The sequence below is a fragment of the Aspergillus alliaceus genome (assembly GCF_009176365.1).
Source record: "Aspergillus alliaceus strain CBS 536.65 unplaced genomic scaffold BDW43scaffold_90, whole genome shotgun sequence".
Classification (NCBI taxonomy): Eukaryota; Fungi; Ascomycota; class Eurotiomycetes; order Eurotiales; family Aspergillaceae; genus Aspergillus; species Aspergillus alliaceus.
The window spans coordinates 60,740-84,245 of NW_022474773.1; the positions used below are offsets into that span (position 1 = coordinate 60,740).

Here is a 23,506-nt window from a genome sequence, read left to right on the forward strand (position 1 = left end):
ACAACTCCAACGCCTCCATAATCTTCAGCACTTCAATTGCTACTTACGTCGGCGACTCCGGCTGAAGCCCACTTTTTTTGCAGCACGATCAGGGATACAGTGACCGGGGTCCAATTCTTTCCCCTCACTTGTAACTGCTTTTTCCGCGGTGGCGAACTATTTTGCCTTAGGGGAAAGAACCAAAAGTTACGGTCCGTCAGTTAACTTAAGCTATTATAAGTTTCGACCAATGGCAGAATCTGTGCTGAGCCATGCAGCCCCCGATAATATCAAACTTTGTAAGGAAAAGCCGAACTATTATCCCCATAATAGGGTCTCATTAGTGGATGGAAATTCAAAGCATTACTGTCGCTGGTGTTGCTGGCCTCTATGCCTGTTTGTCCTGGAAAGGAAGACTAATAATCCGATAGAAAGAACGCACCGTCGTATTAGCAGAGATACCTGAAAAATCCTTTCAATCCTATTTTATTATATAATGATATGGTATTCTTAACCTGTCCATTTTAATCCAGTGGCAAGATCTAGAAATGATTAGATTCCAGCAACTGGTGCTCCCTATTCGCGCTGCTACCTGGTGTGCATAGTCATAGAACCTTTTCCCTTTATAGTATATTCCGACGCTAGGAGGCCGATCCCTAGGCATCCCAAACCACTAGCCTTCCTCTCTCCGAAGGTTGTGCTGCTGACTGATCGACTTGACAGAGCGCCGGAGTTACCACTTTGGCCTAACACAGCTTCGAGGTAACTGTTGTATAGTTGCGGTGGGTTGTCTCCGGTCGTATGATGGTGTAATTTCGGCGAATCACTCGCCCTGGTTGTCTGTCAGAATTCTTTGTCTCATTCTCCACCCCCTCCCCAAACCTGCTTACAGGGGATAAACAAAAAAGGTACAGACTAACTGATAGACTGTATACATATCATGATCATCAGATGAAAAAGCGACCATACAGATTATAGATCTATCACATGATTATGCGACTACCGATTGATTATATAGGCCTATATAAAACTACAATATGTGTTCCACCTTATAGGACCTTTTTATAGACCCCTGCTAAGTGAACCGTGAGTAGAGTAGACAACCCAGGTAGAAAAGAAATCCCGTGATACCCTCTAGGAGAGTACCACCCAGACTCTAGCCTGGCCTCCTCGGATAGAGCGCAAAATACTCCGCACCACAGTACATCTAGGGATGCGTTGCTGAGATCTACAAGTATGGCACAACATACTGTTACGGGGAAACAGAATACTGTGATTCGAGTAGCGAAAATGTACGGGCAGATCAGCAGCACCCCTTCCCCTCCCCTGCCGTTGAACCCTTCTCGCCAGCCAATACCAGGAAATTATTGGCCCCTCTGGCTTGAGAAGAACCTAAGGGCGCCAAGCTCAATACGATGGACTTGAGAACCAACTATTTTACTTCACCTGTCCAATAGAGCGTCGGGGAGATAATATCATCCTCCATGCGTTGGAACCGGCGCTATCGGATAAAGCTAACGCAGCATTGCAGGAGCCTGCTGAGACAGTTGATTGTAAGGAAACTACGGAATAATTGACAACGTAATAGACCAGAAAGGCTAGCTAGCCCAAAGAAGATCCATCCAACTTTCTCCAGCTGCAGGAGAAAGTACACAATGCGACCCACCGGTAAAGTCCAGGGTAGTGCAGGAATCGGGACCGCAAGCCGCCAACGGAAGGGACTCGAACGCGCTGCTTTTTGCCGTCACGGTCTAGAATGGATACTGATACTGGTTGTGATGGCCTCAATGAAGAAGAATAGATCTCATTCGCAGGTTCGTACTAAAAGACTAAACTGAGGAAGGAAAGGAATGATAAATAGATCATCATCAGTATACAAAAACATGGGATTATAGCAAGCTATGTACAAACAGCGTAAACACTGGTTCGTCACATAAGTGAGGGGTTTGTAAGAGGCAATTAAATTGAGCTCAAGCTTTCCCCGTCGCTGTCTTGTTAAGTGTTGTATTGTCGAACTGAGCGTAGTTGCCTGTTAATAAATGATCTGACAGAACAAGACAGCTGTCAAAAAAAGACAGTATACTATTATAATAGTGAGATCATCTAATTTCCGAATTAATAGCTACCGTCATGGAGATTGCTGGGGTTTCCAAATTGGAACTTGGGAAGAGTGAGATACGTCTACCGCGGTCAAGAAGTTATGTGTCGTCCTAAGAGACTTCAAAATCTTTTGCCTTGGTCTCCAAAGTCCTTTCAGTAAAGTTCGATCCGTCTCGGGATACGTCCGGACTAAAAGCCGAACCCTGCCACCTAGTCAACATCTCGTTCTACCAGTTTTGTTACAAATAGATAAAGGGTAACTAAATCCCTCAGCAGGTAACGAAGCTAAGGATGACCTTTACTATTGGAGAAGAGCTTTTTACTAGTAAATTAGTCAATAGGAACACCCAGAATTCAATCACCGAAACCCCACTTTCGGTATTTGGCGGTTGTTGTGTTGTTGGAATTAAGTGATCAAGCATCATCTTATTTCAACTAAAAGCTAGAGACCCACCCACCTTGGATATGACCTAGTGCAATAGCGCGGGCCAATCACGGCCTAGGCGACAAAGAATAAATTTTCTTGACTAATGACTTGATGTCACTGTTGTCCACCCATCTGCTGTTTACCGGCTGTTGTGCGAGGCAGAACGTGCTGATCGGTTACATCCATAACTCTATCATTCTACAACTAGAAATGGTATGGCATGGATTTCTGTCAGGGCCTAGGCCGTTCCCTGCCTGAGGCACCAAGTCCGCCCTATTCACTGTTGATCTGGTCCTTCAACACAAAATCCCACAGTTCTTGTATGATAGAATTCTTTCTTTCTCTCTTCCTTCTCTTTGTTTGATGTTTTGTTAGATCGCCACATTAGATATAAATGATATTATTTTCCAACGTGAATAGGATCATCACAATTTCGGAAACAGAAAGAAAATCAAGAGACGGAAGGGCATACTGTGTTAATGTGCTCTCTTCTTGAGGCGATTTGGCTGTCCAGTGTAGCTCGGGAGGCTTTATATGGGCGCTTGGGTATTGATTAATATAAGATATAGAAACTACAAAGCATAATTCATTGTCTGAAGGTCTTGGATGATGGTAAGGAATGTCATGGCCACTTTATGACCAGAAAGTACTAGATACATATACAGGTTGCACATTGACAGTAGAGCGATATGAGTACCCATCCGTCGGTTCAACACATCCAACTGATGGGGTTAATGGAAGGGCTGGGAGAAATATAGGCTTCAATGGTCATGATCGGCTCCATCGTGGTTCAAGTGTATGTTCTCACCCAACCATATGGCCACATTGGGAGGCTCACCATTTCTCGGCTTAGCATGAGCGGCATCTGGAGAACGAGCCATACCAGGAGTACGTTGTCTTTTTCTGACAAGTATCAAGGGTACCAGGATGAATCACGCGACGTCTGCTGTTTCCTTTCTGGCATTGATGGTGCGGCCACATCTCCACTGTCAAATATTCATGCTGAGCTGTGTTTTCAAACTGAATGCTCGAAAATGCCGAGGCCGAATTATGACAGTGGTTGGCGTGCGATGCTATAAGATCGACGTTTACACAGCTTGAATCGGTGGCTGGATAGGCCCAGTATACCAGAGATTGCCTTGGTATAACCGACCTCGGGTTTGCTGCGACCGAGTCCCCCATCGTCGTAGGGAGCCGCGAGCCAACTGGCTTCTTGCCGAGTGCACCCTTCGAGCGCAGCCGCTCATACGTAACAAGGCTGCTGGGACTCGCATTCGGAAATTCGCCTTGGTCGTATAGGGTTGATTCAGCGGCCACTTCCATCTGAAGATTCACCTCGATGATGCACTCGAAAAGCCCCTGATCCTCAGGCTCGAAGTCAATGGTCCGGTTGGTTGGTGGTAATGCTATAGTTGTTCCGAAATCTTCGACGTAGAGTTTATAGTTGGTGCCGGTGTTATTCAAACAAGACAGAAACGTATTCGCAACTTGACTGCCAAGTTGTTCAGACCCGTAAATCGTGAGGTTGCCCATGTTCTGGGGGAGCGCTGATGCTAAGATGGATGTGCATGACCACACCAGTGTCGGGGCGTAGTATAGCTTCATGATGAACTTCGGATAGAGGATTGGGAGGGGAGCTAGAGTGAATAGAAGAGGTAGAGATGTGGTTTGATGGACAAGAAACGGTTTCTCCATTCAACCAGTGTCTTTAAGTATCCTGGCGTTCTGAAGCGAGCGAACTATCTACGATTCGATTCAAGCATCACCAGAGTCTATCCTGGCTCTCAATTGCGATGCGCGATTTCTGTCATTCGCCAGGTTTTGCTACGGAAAGTGGCTATGCTGGATGGTATCAGGGGTTGCCTGAACTAATTACGTTGGCTGCTTAGCTTGTTGGCCATGTATATGCATCTTTGGTGTGTTGGTCCAGAGGAAAGTGGACCCGTTTAGTAGAGGCTTGACATGATGCATGACCGGCACCGTTATAGATCCGAATTTTTTAGCTGACAGCATCATACTGCGTGCGGCCCAAGGGGATCAGCAGTGGAGACTAACCATGTACAAATAATACTGTATTGTTCCCAGGGCTGGTGGCATTGTCTTCCTGGCTCGCAAGTCTTGCCTAACACCTTATCTCTAAGAACTGGGAGATTTTTGAAAGGGGACAGTAGCAGGAACAGAAGTCGCCTTTTTGTATATCGCGTGTTCGCTGCATGGACTGTTAGCCATGTATTGTATCTTTTTGGCGTGTCAGTATAGGACAAAGGGGATTTCCCTAGTAAAGCTGAATCAAGAACTGGCCGCGAGGTCATTCACTATCGAAAGGCATATCAATGATCTCACTAAGAGCGTGCCAGAGTCCAGCGTTGCTTCCACTCTGGGATCGCATGGCACTTTATTCCTACGATATCTATGGCCGCCTTCTCCAAAATCAGACAGCAACTGGAACGCAGAGAGCATAACCAGTGAAAGAACAGAAGAAAGTACAACCTAACGTAGCATCCAGAAGGGGAAATCAACCAATACAGTAGACTAGGATAGCCATTGCCTCCCATCACCTAGGACGCCAGCGGCAGTAGTGTAGTGGTAAGCGCGCCGAGGTGACCTCCCACTAAGGGAATTTTGCTCAGGTTTTCTCCTGAACTGGTCGTGGGTTTGAGTCCTACCACTGGCAATCAGCATTTATCACAAAGTGCCTGAACAGCTACCTCTAACTAGGGATAGTCCTCATCTACCTTAGTTATCTAACCATCCACAGTGTCGGATCCACCAGGTTCAACTACTCATCTAGGTATGCCGAGACTCCGACCCCTCCAAGCCCATAGCTATATTGATCCTTGAGCCTGTATGCCGTCCAAGCTAAGAACAGGGGTGTGTGTCTTTGGCCATTTCGGTCGTTGCCCCCGTCGGATCCCGGATTTGGGGGGGAGTTATCTCTCTCACATTATAGACCTAACGGGGTTTAGTACACGGGACAACAAAAGTACGTAACTTACCCACCACGTACAGCTATACTTAGCAGAATATCATAGTCGCGATGTATAAGCTCGCTCCAAGCTACCCGGCGAGAAACAGTAGCGTACAGTGCTACATACCTAGATGAACCTAGTCCACAAGGGTAACTGGGATGGTGCAGGATCCCAGTTGCGTGGGGCTAGCCGCCGGGTGCTGATTGGCGGGCGGGATTAGGGTTTCAGGTTCATCCCAACAAAAAGTTGGGGGTCCATCCCAATGACCAAACATTATTCAAACAGCACCAAAATTGGCCAGTTAATTAGGATCCCAGTACAGAATATGCTGTCCATTTTGCTGGCCATAAATCAGCCAAATAATAGTGCTGTAGTGGTTATTGTTTTTATCACTAAATTTATTAGGGTAAGCATCCACAGCCGCATGACCAGTCGTAGTGTATTACCATTATTCCATTACCAAGTCACATGGTTATGGAAGATAATAATAGATCATATTCAGAGATTATATTAGAGTATTGATTTAATTTAAATCCTATATTTTATTCTTCTATAGTAGATTTCCATTCTAAATACTGTCCCCCAACTGTAGACCGGATTTGATTAGGGTTTTTGAGCTATGGAACATTAACTATTTACTAAGCTAGATTTATTACCTATTGTTGTGTACCAGCACTGTCAGCACAGGGTATAGCCCCCCGAAATTATCAGTCATTTAAAGAATACCAGTCATTAACTAGTCTATACTGATGCAGTGGCTATCAGCAAGGCAGTTACACGATGGGAGGGTATTGTACAAGGTCCTAATAAGATTAAGATTCTATTCTAACTAGACCAACCATTAGCAGGGATCCTGATATATCCGGACAGATTATTATGCTGACAGGATTATCCGGGGTATCAATATATCGGACAGACTATAGAGAGTATGCAGTGACATTGGCGCAGTATCTATAGATAGTCCCAGTATCCCTATAGTAATCACATAACACGCGAGCAGCGTACTCAGGGTAAGATAGAGCTGTGACAGTCATATATCATTATAACATACCAGCAGATATTCCTATCCTGCAAAGGATCCCATTATATCTATATCCGTGGGGGCCAGGAGGAAGAACTGTACATTCCTGTCTGTATAGAGCAGGTAGACCAGGCCATCCAGCAGGTAACTGCAGTGTGGAAGACAATGAAGATCCAGACCGGTGCCACCAGGACTGGAGAGATCCGTGATGCCAACCTGTAGTTATGGGTAACCGGGTGGACCCAGTATTTACAGGAGTTCACCACCCCCAGCAATTTTAAGATATTGCGTGCCATGGTGGCCATCCCGTTACCTAACACGGATGACCCCGTGGAGCAGGGCGTGCAGCGGATATGGACAGCCATGGAAGGCGTGGTATGCAAGAGCCAGTAAACCATGCAGCATACCGGGCAAGCCATCCGGATTGAAGCTGTGCAGTCTGAGAAGGGCCAGACCCTGTATTGGCCGTTGCTGGCATACATGAATGCAGACAGCATGGCCAAGCATGTCCAGCCATGGCAGCAGATATTGGCATTTATCGCCCACATATAGGTGCTGTGCATGGAGAAGAGTCCACTGTATAGAATAACACTGTGACAGCAGAAGAAATGGCAACAGCTGTAGCAGATAGCCACTGCCCATGCCTCCATGGAGAGAGAGAAGGAGAAAAGAGATTCCGGGAAGAGCAATCTCAAGCGCAAGCAATGGATAATAAGTAATATAGAGCAGACATATTTAGAGTTTTATATTAAGCTGATAAACCAGACATACTATATCCAGGAGTATAAGAGTGTACTAGTATATGCCATAGCCATGCTGGGCTGGGAAGAGTTTAGCTGACAAGATCCCGAGAGCTATCTGCCAATTTTGTCCCGGGTGATCAAGATTGCCCGGTTCATGATTGTCCAGAAGGCATTATGGCTGGATCCCAATATAATAGCAATTATCGAGACATGGCAGAAGCCGCAGAATTGTATTAAATAGACATTATGCAGTGCCGCGGCCATAGACAATATCAAGGCCGATTCTGTGTACAGTAGTAGGGTGGAGAATGAACATGAACCTCTATTATCTCTATCAATATTATCTATACAGTATGGAGATCCCGCGTCCCGGATCTAGTGAAGCCAGAATCCATCCCGCAAGACATTCCAGGAGCAGGTAATGTGGATAGTCAGCCAGTTAATAGTCCGCGGCATGCACACACTGATAGAGATATTGCAGGATTAGTGGATATACAGATTACGCATCCATTATAATACTATAATACCCGGACATGTGATATAGATATAACTAGACTGATTGTTATATAAATATATCCAGTTCACTATAGGCAATTTCCGGAGATTCATGTATGGATTAACTGGGGTTATCCAGTAGATATTGTGCCGGGAATTAATATTTAGCAAGACTCCCGCTATCCTGTAGTATATATTATATAATAATTCTATATAGAGCACTGTAGAATAGAGCTTTTTGCAGGATCAACGCACCTAATAGCCAGTGAAGGGCCCACAGTAGATCATAGAGCAGATACAGGCTAAGCCTGATATACAGGCATATTTTATTCACTACTGCCAGCCTACACAGTTCCAGCTACAGTTAGTTATACAGTATTTGCAGCAGGTGGCCTGATTCAGGAAGAAATTGGCTGTGCTTGTGTATATTATAGGCAGGCAGCCCAGCCGGGCCCTAGAGTTATTAAGCTTGCAGTATATTAATACAGAGACTAACCAGCAGCATAATATATTTATTGAGAATAGTATAGTCATATTAGTATCAGTATATTATAAGGGATTTTATGCCAGTAATAATATTAAGGTTATCAGTCAATATATACTGCGGGAAGTCAGCGAGCTGATTATATAGTATTTATAGTTGATATTACCATTTGTCCAGTAATTAGAGGCATGGCACTATTATCTGATATTATCCATATCTCCATCCATATTATCATCTGTTCCCCTGTCAGTATTGACAATCAAATCTCCAGTATCAACATCAGCATCCCTACCAGCAGTAATATCCGAACCCCCAGTATTAATATTAGTAACCCTAGTATTAATATCAGTCCTCCTACCAGCATCAATATCCGCGTTTGTTTGGGGTCCTGATCCTGGCATGTACCGGGTATAGATATCTGAACAGTTCCGCGAGGTGTTGAAGCGCGAGACCAAGATACAGTTATAGTATACAGTCAATATCCAGACATATCACGAGATTGCTATTAGGATCAGCTGACAGTAAATATAGCCCAGCAGTGCATTTCCCAGTAACATGCAGAAGAAAAAGGCCCCCAAGATTCCGCCTGAGTGTAATATAGATAAGAACCAGTGGATAGAGGCTATCACAGACAAGCAGGCCATATATTTCTCCCACACCGTGGATTTGATATACGCGCGGGATATCATAGAGCATCCTGAGACCACTACCCAGTGCCGTGCCATATTTTGGTTATCCAGTATAGATTAGCATCGATTTTTGGGGTTTACCGTGGACAGGGCCCCTGTCAAGACAGCCAGCAAACAGAAGCAGTCCCCATGGAAGGACAAGGCTAATCAGGGCCGGGTCATGCAGTGGCACTGGTTAAATATAATAGATATGACAACCGCGTTGCAGCAGATGACAGGCCAGGAGACCATCCAGTTCTGTGGGGTGCAGGTCCCGGTATTACAGGCTATCCAGGATAGCAAGAGCCCTATAGTGGCAGTAATGTCTACAGGAGGCAGCAAGAGCATGTTATTTATATTACCCGTATTTATGGAGTCTAGCAGGATAACCATTGTGATGGTGCTGCTGATTTCATTATAGAGTGATATAATAAGATAATGCCAGGTATTGGGTATATCATATATATTATGGGAGAGCCGTTAACTGCCTGATAAAGCCACAATTATATTAGTCACACCTGAGTCCGCAGTTACAGACAATTTCTATATATTTATCAATTAATTACAGCAGACCCGGCAGTTAGACTATATTATAATTAATAAATGCTATATAGTATTAAATAACCAGCAGGATTTCCAGCCTGAATTACAGCAGTTAGAGCAATTGAACTATATCTGTATCTAGATAGTATTGTTAACTGCTACATTACCTCCCACATTAGAGACTATATTATTGCAGCGGATGGAGTATACCTGTAACCAGATAAGCATGTTCCAGACCTGCACCAGTTATTCTAATGTGGCATACCAGGTATGACAGCTGTCCAGGGTCCGCAGTGGTCCCGAGTAGTGTACTGCCAAGACTGTGATCATATTTATTCAGCAGTAGATTACACAGGTATCCCAGAGCAAGGTAATTATTTATGCTAATATAGTCTGCCAGGTAATTAAGATCGCCCGGATGTTACAATATAAGGTATATTACAGCCAGCAGATTAATAAGCTGTTGATATTACAGTAATTTATACAGAGCACTATCCAGGTAATTGCTGCTACCAGCGCATTAGGTATAGATATAAATATTCCTGATATCTGATATATTATCTATATCAGGAGCCCCCGGTTATTATTAGATTATGCACAGGAAAGTGGCTGTGCCGGCCGGGATAGCCATACCAGCAAGGTAATTATTATCCAGCTGGAGAATCCATACTGGGGATTTGATGGGAATCCCCAGGATACTAAGTTAGTGACAGAATATATAGATATTATGCCCAGGGTGGGATGTCATTAATATATATTGGACCAGTATTTAGATAGCCCTGTGGACAGATATGAACAATACCAGTGCCAGAATAAGAATTCCAAGGAGTTGCCGTGCGATAGATATTATTCTGATTATCCTGATTAGGATCCGCCTATTCCAAGTAGCCTAATTCCCATGGATTCACGGTTTCCATCTATTAAGATAGATACAGGCCTCCCTGTTAGCCTGGCCTGTCCAGTAGATTATAGTGTAGTATATCCTATATATCCGGCCTGTAAGACCCGCGCTGCCAGTCCTGCTAGTAATATCAGTTATGCATTATTTATATTCCAGGTCCTACCCATCACAGTGGCTGAATAGCAACAGCAGCAGATCCAGATATAGTAATAGGCAGCGGCAGATATCTAACAGCACGCACAGAATACTGTACAGTAATTAAATAAAAAGTAGATCAAGATTAATATCTCTTAGTAGCAGCAGCAATATTATATATATATTATAGCCAGCCGGGAACAGCAGAAGCATGAGTTAATATTTTATTAGGGATCCTAGAGTACTATTACTAAAGAATAAATATAGAATATCTATAAGATTAGGATCCAGTTTACCAGATTCAGTGTATGTTTTTGGTATTATATGCCCCAGTCCATATACCAGGGATGGTAGAGTAACAGGAGAGATTATGCATACTAGAATATATTATTATCTATAGTGGCCATGATATTACATGGTCTATGGGCCAAGCAGATACAGCCATTATAGTAACAGCAGTTAGCTAGCTATAGAGCTGACAGTGAGAATATTCAGCAGATAACACAGTTTTTTAAATGGATTACCAAGAGAATACAGGGCCAGTATAACCAGTTATTTATATTATATTATTAGTTATACTAGATATATATAGAGTTAAAGCAGTATAAGAAATAGCTATTATTATTATAGATTAGTTAATAGAATTAATTCCTAACTATTTAATTATATATTAGATCAATAATAGATTAATATATAAGATAACCAGAAATATAATTATATATAAATATAGATAAATTTTAATTTCTAGAAATATAGTATACAGGAATAATAGCCATATAATATTAGGATTTTTAATATAATATTTTAGAAATTATATTAAGCCAGGTCCAGTAATAGTATATATAGCAGATATTATTCTATTAGAGTTTATAGAGACAGTAATTTTAGTAGTTATAGAAGAATTAATAGTTAAATTAAATTCAGTTATTAAATTAGCCTATTAGTAGTTATATTAAACTAAATTAATTAGAATATATTTACAGATATATTAGTAGAAATTAATCTGTCTATTTAAGACTAGTCAGGCAAGGTACCGGTTTATTCCAGTCTATTAAATCTATAAAACATAATTAGTATCCAGTACCAGATCTAGAATAGAAATTAATTAAGAAATATAATATTTATTAAGCCCAAGAAATCACTATACTAGTAATTTTATTTCTATAATTCTAAAATAATATTATAGTTATTAATACAGTTTAGATTAATTAGTAGTATTTACTATATATAAAGATTTTTTAGTAATAGTAAATATTATAGATTAGAAATCAGGATATAAAAAGATTTAGGTCAATTAGATTTCTATTTCCAGATTAAATTAATAGAAAATTTATTCAGATCCAGAAGAATTTAAATATATAAGGATTTAAATAATTATATAATATTAGGATTTTTAATATTATATTTTTAGAATTATATAAGACCAGGTCCAGTAACAGTGTTTATATTAAATATTAGAGTATAATAGTTATTATTATAGAGATAGTATTATTTTTATTAGAGAAGAATTAACTAAATAAGAATTAGAATAATAAAGTTTTAATTAAATTATAGCTATATAGAAGCAGTCTATTAATAGTTTTATATTATCAGATTAATTAAAATATATTTATAGATATATTTATAAGGATTAATCTATAAGTTCCAGACTAGTTAGATTAGATATCTGGATATTCAGATATATTCAGTCTATAATTATATAAAGACAATTAGTATATTAGAATTAAATAAATCTATAGAAAATTCAGGAATTAAGATAGAGATTAAAATATCAGGATTTATATAGTTCTATGATATTAGAGTTTTTAGTATATTATAGTATTTATATTAAGCTAGGTGTAGCCAGTATAGTTATGGCATTTATAGGAAATTAAGATTATATACTGGATAGTATATAGAGTAGAAGGAATATAAAAATTAGAAACAGCTAATATATCAGAATAGTATATCCAGTAATCAATATTATTAACAATTGCAACAGGATATATATAGTATTAAGGATTAAGATAATCATTAAATTAATCTATTAGGTATTTTATTTCTATAGAGTTATTATTATTTATTTACAGTTACTATCCATATAGTGTCCAGGTCAGTCAGGTCAGCCGGGTCAGTAAAGGTCATGCAGGCCACCCGGATTAATAGGATAGGCAGAATAGTCAGGATAGATTAGCAGGATATCTAGCAGAAAAAGAAGATTTTAAGAAAGGCTATACTAGAAGTCTAAGATTAGTATACTAGTTAATTATATTATTTTATTAATTATAGAGATTATATATAGTTCTAGCAGCAGATATCTATTATTAGAGAATAGAATTAATCATATTATTATTAAGCTATTATATCTATAAGTTAGACTCTATTCAATATATATATATATATCTATTATATAGATTATATAATATATAAGAGTTTAAAAGTTAATAAATCATGATTTATAGTCCTGATCAGTATCAGAGTATATTAGACAGTTTAATCATAATCTATTCATAGAAACCTATATATTAATATTGATCCATGTGATTCCCGGGTCCGGTCCAGTTAGTCAGTCAGATTACTATAGCCAGACTGGATCAGTTTCAGTTTAGTCTATAGATCCCAGTTTACAGAATTCTGCGCATGTTTTTAGTGTTATATATTCCAGTCTATATACTAGGGGTAGCGGAGCAGCAGGAGAGATTATATATATCAGGATATATTATTACCTATGGTAATCATAATGTTATATAGACTATAGGCTGAGCAGGTATAACTATTATAGCAATAATAGTTAGTCAGCTATAGAACTAACAGTCAGGATATTTAGCAGGTAGCACAGTTTTTTAGATAGGTTATTAAGAGAGTATAGGACCAGCACAACTAGTTATTTATATTATTTTATTAGTTATACTAGATATATATAGAGTTAGAGCAGTACAAGAAATAGCTATTATAATTTTAGATTATTCTATAGAATTAATTTTATCTATATATATTTTATAATATCCTATAATCCCATCCAGGGATTAATATATATTGATATATCAGGAATTAAATTCTATATAGTAAGATATATATTTAGATATAAAAAGATTTAAATAGCTATACCATATTAGGGTTTTTGATATTATATTTAGATTTTTATTCAGCCAGGTCTAGTAATAGTTTATATCAAAGATTAGGATATAGAAGCCATTATTATAAAGACAGTATTTTCAGTAGTTACTAAAGAAGCAATAAACTATATATAGATTATTAGGATTTTTAAAGCTAAAAATAGTAGAGATAGAAATAGCAGTAATAGTATCAGTTATTAATATTATATAGTTAGTAATAAGTTTTATATAGCCTAGATTAGTTATTATATTTACAGATCTGTTTATAGGATTTAATCTATTCTATTTATAAGCAGTCCAGCCCGGCATCCGGATATTCAGATCTATTTAGTCCATAAAGCATAATGATATCCCAGATTCTTATTATTTATATTATAGAACAGCAATAGCAGAGTAGTGCCGATATCCAGTAGCAGATATATATAACAAAGAAATTAGTTAATAAAAGAGATATTTATCAAGCCTAAGAGATTATAGTAGTATAGACAGTTTTTATTTCCATAATCTAGAGACTATATCAAGATATTTAATATAGTTTAGATTAATAAACAGAGTTTTATTATTATTAAGATTTATTATATATTAGGATTGGTTAGTACATTAGGGTTTTATAGTATATTAGTATTTAAAGAATTAATCAGGTTAACAGAATCAAGATATAGAAGATTAAGATATAAGGATTAGATAGCTATATGATATTAGGATATTTAGATATATTATAGGATTTATATCTAGCTAGATTAGTAATAATATATATATTAATTATAGTCCTGTTAGTACAGTTATTAGCCACAGGGTTTACCGGCATTTCAGAGTATATACAGGATAGTAAGTAGATTAGAAAGGATTTAAAGCAGAAATAGCCAGAATACTAGAAAAGCACTACCAGTTATTATATTGTTTTATTAGTTACCCGGGATATATATAGTGTTAGAGCAGTGTAATAAACAGCTATTATTATAATAGATTATCTAATAGAATTAATTTCCATTGATATATATATATAATATAACATACTATAATCCTATCCAGAGAACAATATATATATTTATATAAAGAGATATAAATATAATTATATATAGATAGATTCAGATCTATAAGGATTTGAATATATAAGGGTCTAAATAGCCATGTAATATTAAGATTTTTAAAATTATATTTTCAGGATTATATTAAGCTAGGTCCAGTAATAGATTCCGTGCTATATATCAGAATATAGCAGCTATTATTATAGAGATGATATTTTATATTTTAGAAGAATTAACAGAATAAGTATTAGATTATTAAAGTTTTTATAAACTAAATTAATTAGAATATTTGTCCAGTTCAAGAGACTGCAGTAGTATCTATAGTGATATAGATTAGAGTTTATTGTATAGGATTTATTAGGATATCTAAATTGAATAGGTCTATAGGGGATTAAGAAACTAAGATAGGAATTAGAATATCAGAATTTATATAGCCCTATAATATTAGAGTTTTCCAGTATAGTATAGAATTTATATTAAGCCAGGTCCAGTAATAGTATATATATTAATTATAGTCCTACCGGTATAATTATTTCTAAGAGTACCTAGAAGAGTAAGCAGATCAGAAGGATTTGGAATAAAAAATAGCCAGTATACTAAAAAGAATAGCCTATTATTTTAGAGAGTATACAGGATATAAATTAAAGAGATTTAGAATAGAAAATTGCTAGAATACCAGAATAGAATAACCAGTTATTAATATTATTTTAACTATTAAAGCAGTTATATATAGAGTTTATAGTAAAGACCACTATTAAACCAATCTATTTATATTTATCTCCAGTCCACATCCGTGTAGTGGCCAGGTCTGTCAGGATTGTCCAGATCAGCCAGATAGATTAGAGAAACAGGAGAAGCAGAAAAAATTAGCAGAATATCTAGCAGATACAGATATTTAGAAAAGACTATATCAAGAGTCCAAGGCCAGCATTACCTGTTTATATTATTAGAGTTATAGTAGTTATATATAGAATTAAAGCAGCAGTCATATATCAGAGAGAATACCAGAGATTAATAAATCTATAAGAATAGATAATAACACTAGAAGAGATAGAGATATCAGAGTTAATTGATATATAAGAGATAGTTAATATATAAGGGTTTATAGAGACATAAGGGATTTGTTACACATGAGAGTTTATAGAGATATCAGGGGCATTAAATACATAAGAATTTAGATTAAATATTATAAAGATATAGAAGTTTATTATATTACCAAGAATTAGATTACTAAAGATATCCAATAGCAGCAGCAGGATTATATTTATCTAATTCAAAGTAATATAATTAATATTTTGGCTGTTATTCTATATATATTAGTGATATAGAGGCCCCCAGAGTATATAGTATAGATCAGTATAAGCGAATTATAAAAGTATATACAGCTGTTATAGACATAAGGATTATGAAAAAATATATATATATATTAACAGTTATCAGGAATATAGATTATTTATCTATAAGTATATTCAGGATTCCTGACAGTGAATTATAATGGCGCTGATTATATATATTGGTTAAAGTATATATAGTATTTAGTATATAATAATTTTGATTTTATTGTAAGGATATAGTAATTCCACAGTCATGTAGAGAATTAACAGAGACATAAGAGTATAATAGAGATATCAGGATAGAATAGAAATATTAAAGTAGAATAGAGATATCAGGGTAGAATAGAAATATAAGGATTTAGTTAAAACATAAAGAATTAACAGTAATATCAGGATTTGATAGAAATATTAAAGATTAAGAGAGATATAAGGATTTAGTTTAGATATCCAGATTCTAAGTAAAAGGAAATAGCGATAAGAATATAAATAATTTAATAAATTATAATTAATTAGTTTTATTCAGAATAGTTATATTCAGTAGATCAGAATTAACCGGATTTGATATATATTTTCAATCGGGTAGCACGGGGTATAGAGATATAGAGATTTTAAACAATAATATAATATTACTAAGATTACATAAATCTATTAGGATTATATAAAGTAATAGCCGGTTAATTAAGAGATTCCCAATTAAGATTTCTAAGTAATATTAATCCCAGTCCAAGCATTCAATAGAGAAATATAAAATTTGACCCAGAAATACTAGATATTAATATTCCAAAGATATTCCGGTTTATATAGAAAAGATCTAAAAGATTAGATATTCCTGTATAGATATAGAGATATATATTATTTTCTACAGGATTCTATTAATTTAGAGCAACCAATAAAAATATATAAGATTTATTAAAGTATCAGGGTTTAAGCAATATATATATAGATACCAGAATCAAGAAGAATAGATATATTAGAGTTAGCTAGACCAGAGTAGTGAAAATATACAGGTTTATTAAATAATCAAGGATTGGATTCCAAAGAATAGGAATACCAGGATTTATAAAGATAATAAGAAGTATAGGAATATGGAGTATAGAAATAAGAAGTATAGAAATAAGAAGTATAGAAATAAGAAGTATAGGAATATTAGAAAGTATTGTAATATAATTATAATTCTAATAGAGAAGATTCTGCAGTAAGAAATTTAGATCCTGAAGATATAGCAAGACCAATAGATTCTATATTAAGATTCAAGAGATAATCAGTAACCAGGTAATTAATAGTAAGAGAAAGATTTTATAAAGATAGTTAAATTAAATTTAAATACAGGAATTATATTTAGTATTAGAAATTAAATCAAAGCTAAAGATTAAATTAGTATAGCAGGATTTTATTATAATATCCAGATTTAATTCCAATATACAGGATTTATTAAATTGTAGGAGAAGAATTATTTTATAAAGATATTCAAGAGTAAATACCAGATACTGGATTACAAGAATCCAATAATAATCAGGAGATAATAAATTTTCTACAGACCAGAATAAATAGATTAAGGATTAAGAGTAATACACAGATTTTATAACAATTATAGAGTTTATTAAGGCATAAGAGTTAAATAGATATATAAGGATTAGATTAATAAGGATTGGATGGATACATGAGGGTTGAATAGAGACCGGTAGATTTTAATCATATAGTAGGGTTTGGATAAAGCAATTAGGAGAGTATCCAAGAGATAATCAATATATAAGAGATTGATAGAGATATATAGGTTGGATAGCAACCAGCAGGGAAATTTCCGAATCCGTGATTCTATCAAGCAACTTCGGGGCACGAAGCACACTACAACGGGACTCCTGGCAGTTGTCATTGTATATTAATCAATAGCACTAGCTCCCAGCTACCAGAATCTGGTCTTGGATTATTTTTCTGATTTTTGTGTGGATTATGGGAGGCGTTTGAAGTTGACGACCTCGCAGCGGATGTTGTGGCACGAAATTCCCAAATAGGCAGGGCGAGATTCCACGCTAGCCTATTTGGGAATTTCGTGCCACAGGTGATTGTCATTGATGCCGGCCCGGAAGTGGCTGTTTTTTATACTCAGTACAAAGTGCTTACTGTTCTTATCCGCCCTTCTTGATCTCAGCGCGCCTCTGGCTGCGTAGTGGCCAGGAGAAGAGGTGGAATTCTGTCACTGCTCCCCTCTGTTTTTGCGGGCAGCGGAAGGAGACAATTCTGCCCCCTCTCGCCGCCTTTCCACCAGCCCTTACTGGCATTCTGTCGAGGCAGTCTCTCTGGATGACCAGCTCAGACAATAGCCTCCTGTTGCAGGACAGACTGTAGTTCACATCCATATTGCCTCTGTATCCATGTAGTTTCTTACCAGTTGACACAGCAGAGTATTGTCTACCGCAGGTGACTCTTTTGATCTCCATGATTGTACCACAGTAGACAACACCCACGTCATGCTTCTATTCCATACCATACAGGATAGGGTTCCTGCTCTACCTTCCAGTAATAGCTGAAAGACCATCTTCTCACCTGGCTAGCCAGAGCCAGTGGAATTCAGGAGAACAGTAACGGAAGATTCCACTAATATATTAACTGCTGTATTCTCCTGTTGTCAGATATATATCCGCCAGAGGACTGATCCATGGAATCCAGTGTACCATAAGAGATCCGGGAAAACCTGAATCCATCGCCTTCAATGGACCATCCTGACACTGGGCATACTGTAAGACAGCTAACTGATCCAGTGCATGCACTGTTTTTCTAGTAAGGCATGTTTATTTACCTTGTGTGTATATCTGGAGCCAGGTCATGTGACATGGTCAAAATTGTATATAGCCTTGAATTTTGTGCCACTGAATTTCATGCCACTGTATCTTGTGCCACTGTATTTCGTGCCACACTGCAATATACTACAGCTGTATGAGACTTTTGTGTATCAATATAAATCCTACATTGCTAAACTATTTATTTTGGTGCTATCCAGATATTGTCAAGTCCCATGAAGTATACCCAATCTTAGATTACCGTTAATCCCTCTCCATCTTTACCTGAGGATAGGGTAATTCTAATGCACACCTTATAGAGTCTAGCCGGCACTGCTGGGCCACCAGCTGCATCTCTCACTTCCCCAGCCGAATCAGATAGAGCTTATCAGGAATCTCCAGACCAGTCTACAGGGGTAGACTGTCAGCAGGAATAACATACCAGAGACAGGGATACCGGTACGGTTGCAGTTTAATTAGATAGCTTCAATCCTTCAGATGACTCCTTTTCGACTTCTGTGGATGTGGGGCCTGTCAACATGGTCCCGGTCCGCGGCTCGGATCGCCTCCCAGTGGGGCCCGAGCTGGTCAGACAGCTCGAGCAGACGATGATGGTCCCGATTGGTCCACTGTAGCGGGGTCACATTAAGTACACTAAATACAGTGGCTGGAAATTCAGTGGCACGAAATTCAGAAAGTCAAATCCTGCATTTCGGGCCACTGCATTTCGGGCCCCTACATTACTGAACCCGCTAACAACCTTAAGCAGTGGTATTTTGGTATTTACTATATATAACCCCTACCAGTTGGACTGTTTATAAAGAGCTCACAGTACAAGGTAATAGTACTTCACACAGGGTCCATGGAAGGCTGCCTTAGCCGACCGCAGCGCTCTAAATACAGTGTCTTGAAATTCAATGGCACGAAATTCGGAAAGTCAAATCCTGCATTTCAAGCCACTGCATTTCCGCACCATACATTACCAACCCCCCAATACCCTTGACTGATTTCTACCAAAGACTTCGCGGGGTGGGATCTTTGTGAACTGCTATGTATACTGTGCATGTCCTGAATGCACTGCACAGTCTCTATAATGTAACCTATAACAAGATTGTAAATGCAGCGCCTCATATTCCAATAATACAAAATCCGGAAAGTCAATCCTGCGTTTCAGGCCACTTCTTTCCCATCCCCGTGAATATCGATTCCCCGCCAATCAAGAATTTCCTAACTGCCATAGCCAAACTGGGCACAGCCTATAAGTATACCAGAATTATTATCTGATGTCCATTCACAGGTAAATATATATATATATTTACGGGGTTCCTGTACAGTCAGAAGAGCACATGGAAGAGATTCTACGGACTCAATAGGTATCATATATATCTACTGGGAGGAACCTGCTGGTACAGACCTTGTATATCCACAGGAGGAAAATAGCGACTCTCGGGCGGAACAACAACACAGCCAGCCTGGGAAGTCAATCTGGTGCCCTTGTAAGGTAGCGGGATGTAAACTGCTCAAGGAATGAATGTGATACAGGTGATACCGAGATTGGTTGCAGAGAATACACGAACTCAAATGCTGTGCCCCTTAATGGAGTGGCACAAAATCCCGGAGATCAAATATTGTATTCAAGCCACTGTATTTCCGCATCACGTGTTCGCGACCCCTAATCCCCTGAACTGAGAGGCTACAATTTTACCGCCTTTACAGTACAGAACTCTTACTAAATGCATTCGCTGGAGTGAACTCTCCCACAAATGAGTCCGCCCCTAGAATGCGAGGGATGACCATGGGGTCAAGCGGTATAATAATAGATTGATATTATACTAGTATGTACACCTCGCCGCTAGATTAAAACATTCAGAGAATCTCCCGGGGCCATTTAAAAGTGGGCGGTTGCTCCTTGGTGGGGGCGCGGGATGGCGGAGGGGAGAGGCGAGCGTTGGCGCCATCCCATCGGTTCTGGAGAGGAAGCCGCTGGGTCAACTGGGCGTGAGCCCGGTGTTTGGCAATCTGCCGCATGTGGTTTCTCGTCAGCTGGATACAGTGGAGCCGGAGGGGGATCTCTCGCCCGTCTCTAGAAACTCAACAGTCAGTAAGAAGGGTAGGCCATGGGAAGTGCTACTATACCGGAGGAGTTTGATCTTGTGGTTCCGCATCTTGTCTTTTAAGTTCACGCCGGTCCGGCTTGGGTGGATCTGTGGCCCACGGGGGTGCTTTTGGTCGGCCTCAAGAATCGACTCCCACCGCGGGCCAAAGATGGCAAAAAGCTCCACGAGTCGCTCATACTCGGGCTCTGTCCACTGTCGGGTGGCCTTTCGCTTGAGCTGCCGAGCCACCATGTGCGACTCGGTATCTCGGACCACAACGCGTTGCACCAACCACTGGATTCGCGCCTTCTCCCGTTGGCCCTGTCGAAGGTATTCTGTCTCCAGATCCAGCTTCATATCATCCTCATTTTCATCCTCATCCCCCCAGTCCGAGCTCAAGGTAACGATCGAGGTGGCATCATCACGCAGGTGGGACAGGGAAGGCGCCGTCGAGAACTCCAAGCCATCCTGCTCCAGGTCCAGCAGTGTCGGCGGCGACCGGTGGCTGGCAATGGCCTCTTCGGGATGGTTTGGCACGGAAGAACGGCCCCCCGGGGCCCTGATGGCTTGGCGGCGAGGACTGTCATGAACCCGGGATGGCTGGGGCCTTAGCTTCTCTTGAGAGGTGGTTGTTTGGTTGTCCTGCTGCGGTGGACGTCGCCTCCAGGCGCTGGAACGCTGCGGCAGGAGGTCAACTGACTCTTGGTCGGTATCAGCGGAACAGACATCCCGGGAAGCATATAAGTCAGCAATAACAGGGTCATCCGAGCGCTGTTTGCCATTGCCTGCGGCGTATGGACTACCGGGATACGGTTCCGCGACCCTCTTCTGGATCTGTGGGAACTGCTGGGTTATAGTGGTCTGCTGGCCCGACCGTTGGCTTGCGGAGCTTGGCATCCGCCGCTCGCTGCGCGCCTTGCGGGATTGGGACCCAGGAGGATGACTCAGATCACGGTTCATGGAGCCGGAAAGCCGTCCGTGGTGATCTAGACATCTCTGTTGGCTATAGGGATCCTGCTGGCCCGACGCTTGGCTTGCGGGGCTTGGCATTGATCGGTCCCGGGTGGCCTTGCTGACCTGGGACTCGAAAAGACTTGGTAAGTCATTGGAAGGCCGAGAGCGCGGTGTACGGGTACCCTGTTGAGTGGACAGTTCCTCTGCCCGGGATGGGCAAGGGGTGGAGTTGGCCGGCCGGGAATGGAAGTCACTCCATGTCGGTGAGCGTGATCCCCATAAAAGCTTATCCATAACGCTGCTAGAGGAGGGACTCGCTGTCTGCTTCTCTGTGAGGGTCTGCGGGACATTGCCGCGGTATGAGTAGTACTCCCTCCTCTTCTCTTCCATTGGGATTGATCCAGGCCCTGCTGGATTACATCAGCCATAGACTGTGTATAGTGCGGAGGGGGGTTGCATACCGCGAACATCCGGGTTATTTTCCTGGCCAGTTAGTATTTCACGGGATGTCTTGCTCTCATAGCAGAATGACCGGTTGCTACGCGGAGGAGGCATTCCCGCGGTCTGAATGGGAATCCACTTGAGTGACTGGAGTGAAAGTGAGTGGATGCGCAACCAGTTAAGTAGAAGGAAAATAGGAGGTTAGCACTGGGAGACCATCAAGATATGGGAGGTAGACTGGGTACACTCTACAGATTATGCCTTAGCCATACGCTGGCTCTTTGATGTCGATCCCATTCCAAAAGATGTACCCTGTCGGCCCTCATCATACTGGTTAGCCCGTTTAATGACTTGGGGGACCATAGCGCCAAATGACAGGTCAGAATTCCCCGCGGCACATTCACCAGGTATTCCGTGTCAAGGAAAGAATTACCCCTGAATATCGGACCAGGCTATACTTAGTGATTTCTCAACAGATGCCTATTGGCAGTGGGCAATATGAGAATTGGAAGTAGAACTTGTCTGAAGGCCCTGTAATAGCAGAAGGTGAAGATTCAATCATGCCATCTCGCGGACGCCCACGTCTGTATCCAACCACAGCGGAGAAGAATGCCGCTCGCGCCATCCGTCAGAAGCAATACAAGGCTAATCCTCTTCCCCCCCCACCGCTGCATACACGGCTGGAGCACTCGTTCATTACATGGAATCCTGCTGAAGGGCCGGTAGCTGATCCCCCCATCACCCAGACTACAGATATTTTTACAGATCTCCACCATACTATTCTTGGTGACGATGTAGTGGCACTGTTGGATTACACCAGTGACAGCTCAGCAAGTGTGGACCCCGGCATTAAGGATAATGCAGGTGAGGCGGATAACATGAATCTGGAGTGGGACAGCAACACTGGTAGCCATAATCACAATGATAGTCAACATAGAGATGGTACCGTGCTCCTCTGTCCACTGTCCTGGAGCCATAGTTGCTGACAGATTTTCTCACTAATTCACAGATGGAGACGAGCCACCGCCTTCCGGAATGCTGGCCGCTACCGACACGGAAGCCCCCAGACCGACATATATACGGGTTGCATGTCCAGCGGTGCCGCTAGCAGCCGACGATGTTCATCGACAGGCGATCCTTGCTCAGGAGCTTGCACAGCAGTTAATCCAGCATCATGGCTGTAAGGACCATCATCAATCTGGCCTGTCCTGTGAAAGTACCGAATCTGGCATCTTAACAGCTATGCCGCTGTCGTCTCTTATAAGGTCTCCATGCCCGGATGTTCTTTCTCAAGATGGAATCACGTCTTATCCCAT

The 23,506-nt window shown here is 40.1% G+C and overlaps 4 protein-coding genes across 4 annotated transcripts; 2 read left to right on the forward strand and 2 right to left on the reverse strand.

The window, feature by feature from the left end:
• Window positions 1-3,355: 3,355 nt before the first annotated feature.
• Window positions 3,356-4,111, reverse strand: BDW43DRAFT_316930 (uncharacterized protein; the record flags this gene model as incomplete). The annotated part of the gene is made up of 1 exon (XM_032048421.1): window positions 3,356-4,111. The coding sequence occupies one exon, from the start codon at window positions 4,109-4,111 to the stop codon at window positions 3,356-3,358; it is 756 nt and encodes a 251-aa protein (XP_031894181.1).
• A 2,679-nt stretch (window positions 4,112-6,790) lies between these two features.
• On the forward strand, window positions 6,791-7,048 carry BDW43DRAFT_316931 (uncharacterized protein; the record flags this gene model as incomplete). The annotated part of the gene is made up of 2 exons (XM_032048422.1): window positions 6,791-6,871; window positions 6,935-7,048. 2 exons carry the CDS (start codon window positions 6,791-6,793, stop codon window positions 7,046-7,048), a joined length of 195 nt encoding a protein of 64 aa, XP_031894182.1.
• Window positions 7,049-20,433: 13,385 nt separating this feature from the next.
• BDW43DRAFT_254890 (uncharacterized protein) lies at window positions 20,434-22,527 on the reverse strand. Its single transcript, XM_032039860.1, has 3 exons — window positions 22,211-22,527; window positions 20,836-22,156; window positions 20,434-20,782 (listed from the first exon to the last, which is right to left on the reverse strand). Exons 1-3 carry the CDS (start codon window positions 22,302-22,304, stop codon window positions 20,566-20,568), a joined length of 1,632 nt encoding a protein of 543 aa, XP_031894183.1. The 5' UTR covers window positions 22,305-22,527; the 3' UTR covers window positions 20,434-20,565.
• Window positions 22,528-22,750: 223 nt separating this feature from the next.
• Window positions 22,751-23,427, forward strand: BDW43DRAFT_316934 (uncharacterized protein; the record flags this gene model as incomplete). The annotated part of the gene is made up of 3 exons (XM_032048423.1): window positions 22,751-23,132; window positions 23,200-23,370; window positions 23,408-23,427. 3 exons carry the CDS (start codon window positions 22,751-22,753, stop codon window positions 23,425-23,427), a joined length of 573 nt encoding a protein of 190 aa, XP_031894184.1.
• Between the last annotated feature and the right edge of the window lie 79 nt (window positions 23,428-23,506).

Excerpts from the sequence above, each read along its gene's own strand:
- BDW43DRAFT_254890 (XM_032039860.1), bottom strand. The coding sequence starts at position 22,304 with ATGCCTCCTCCGCGTAGCAACCGGTCATTCTGCTATGAGAGCAAGACA. Across the intron at positions 22,157-22,210 it reads AAATAACCCGGATGTTCGCG|GGCCTGGATCAATCCCAATG; the intron begins GTATGCAACCCC and ends GTAATCCAGCAG. Across the intron at positions 20,783-20,835 it reads CACAAGATCAAACTCCTCCG|AGACGGGCGAGAGATCCCCC; the intron begins GTATAGTAGCAC and ends TTGAGTTTCTAG.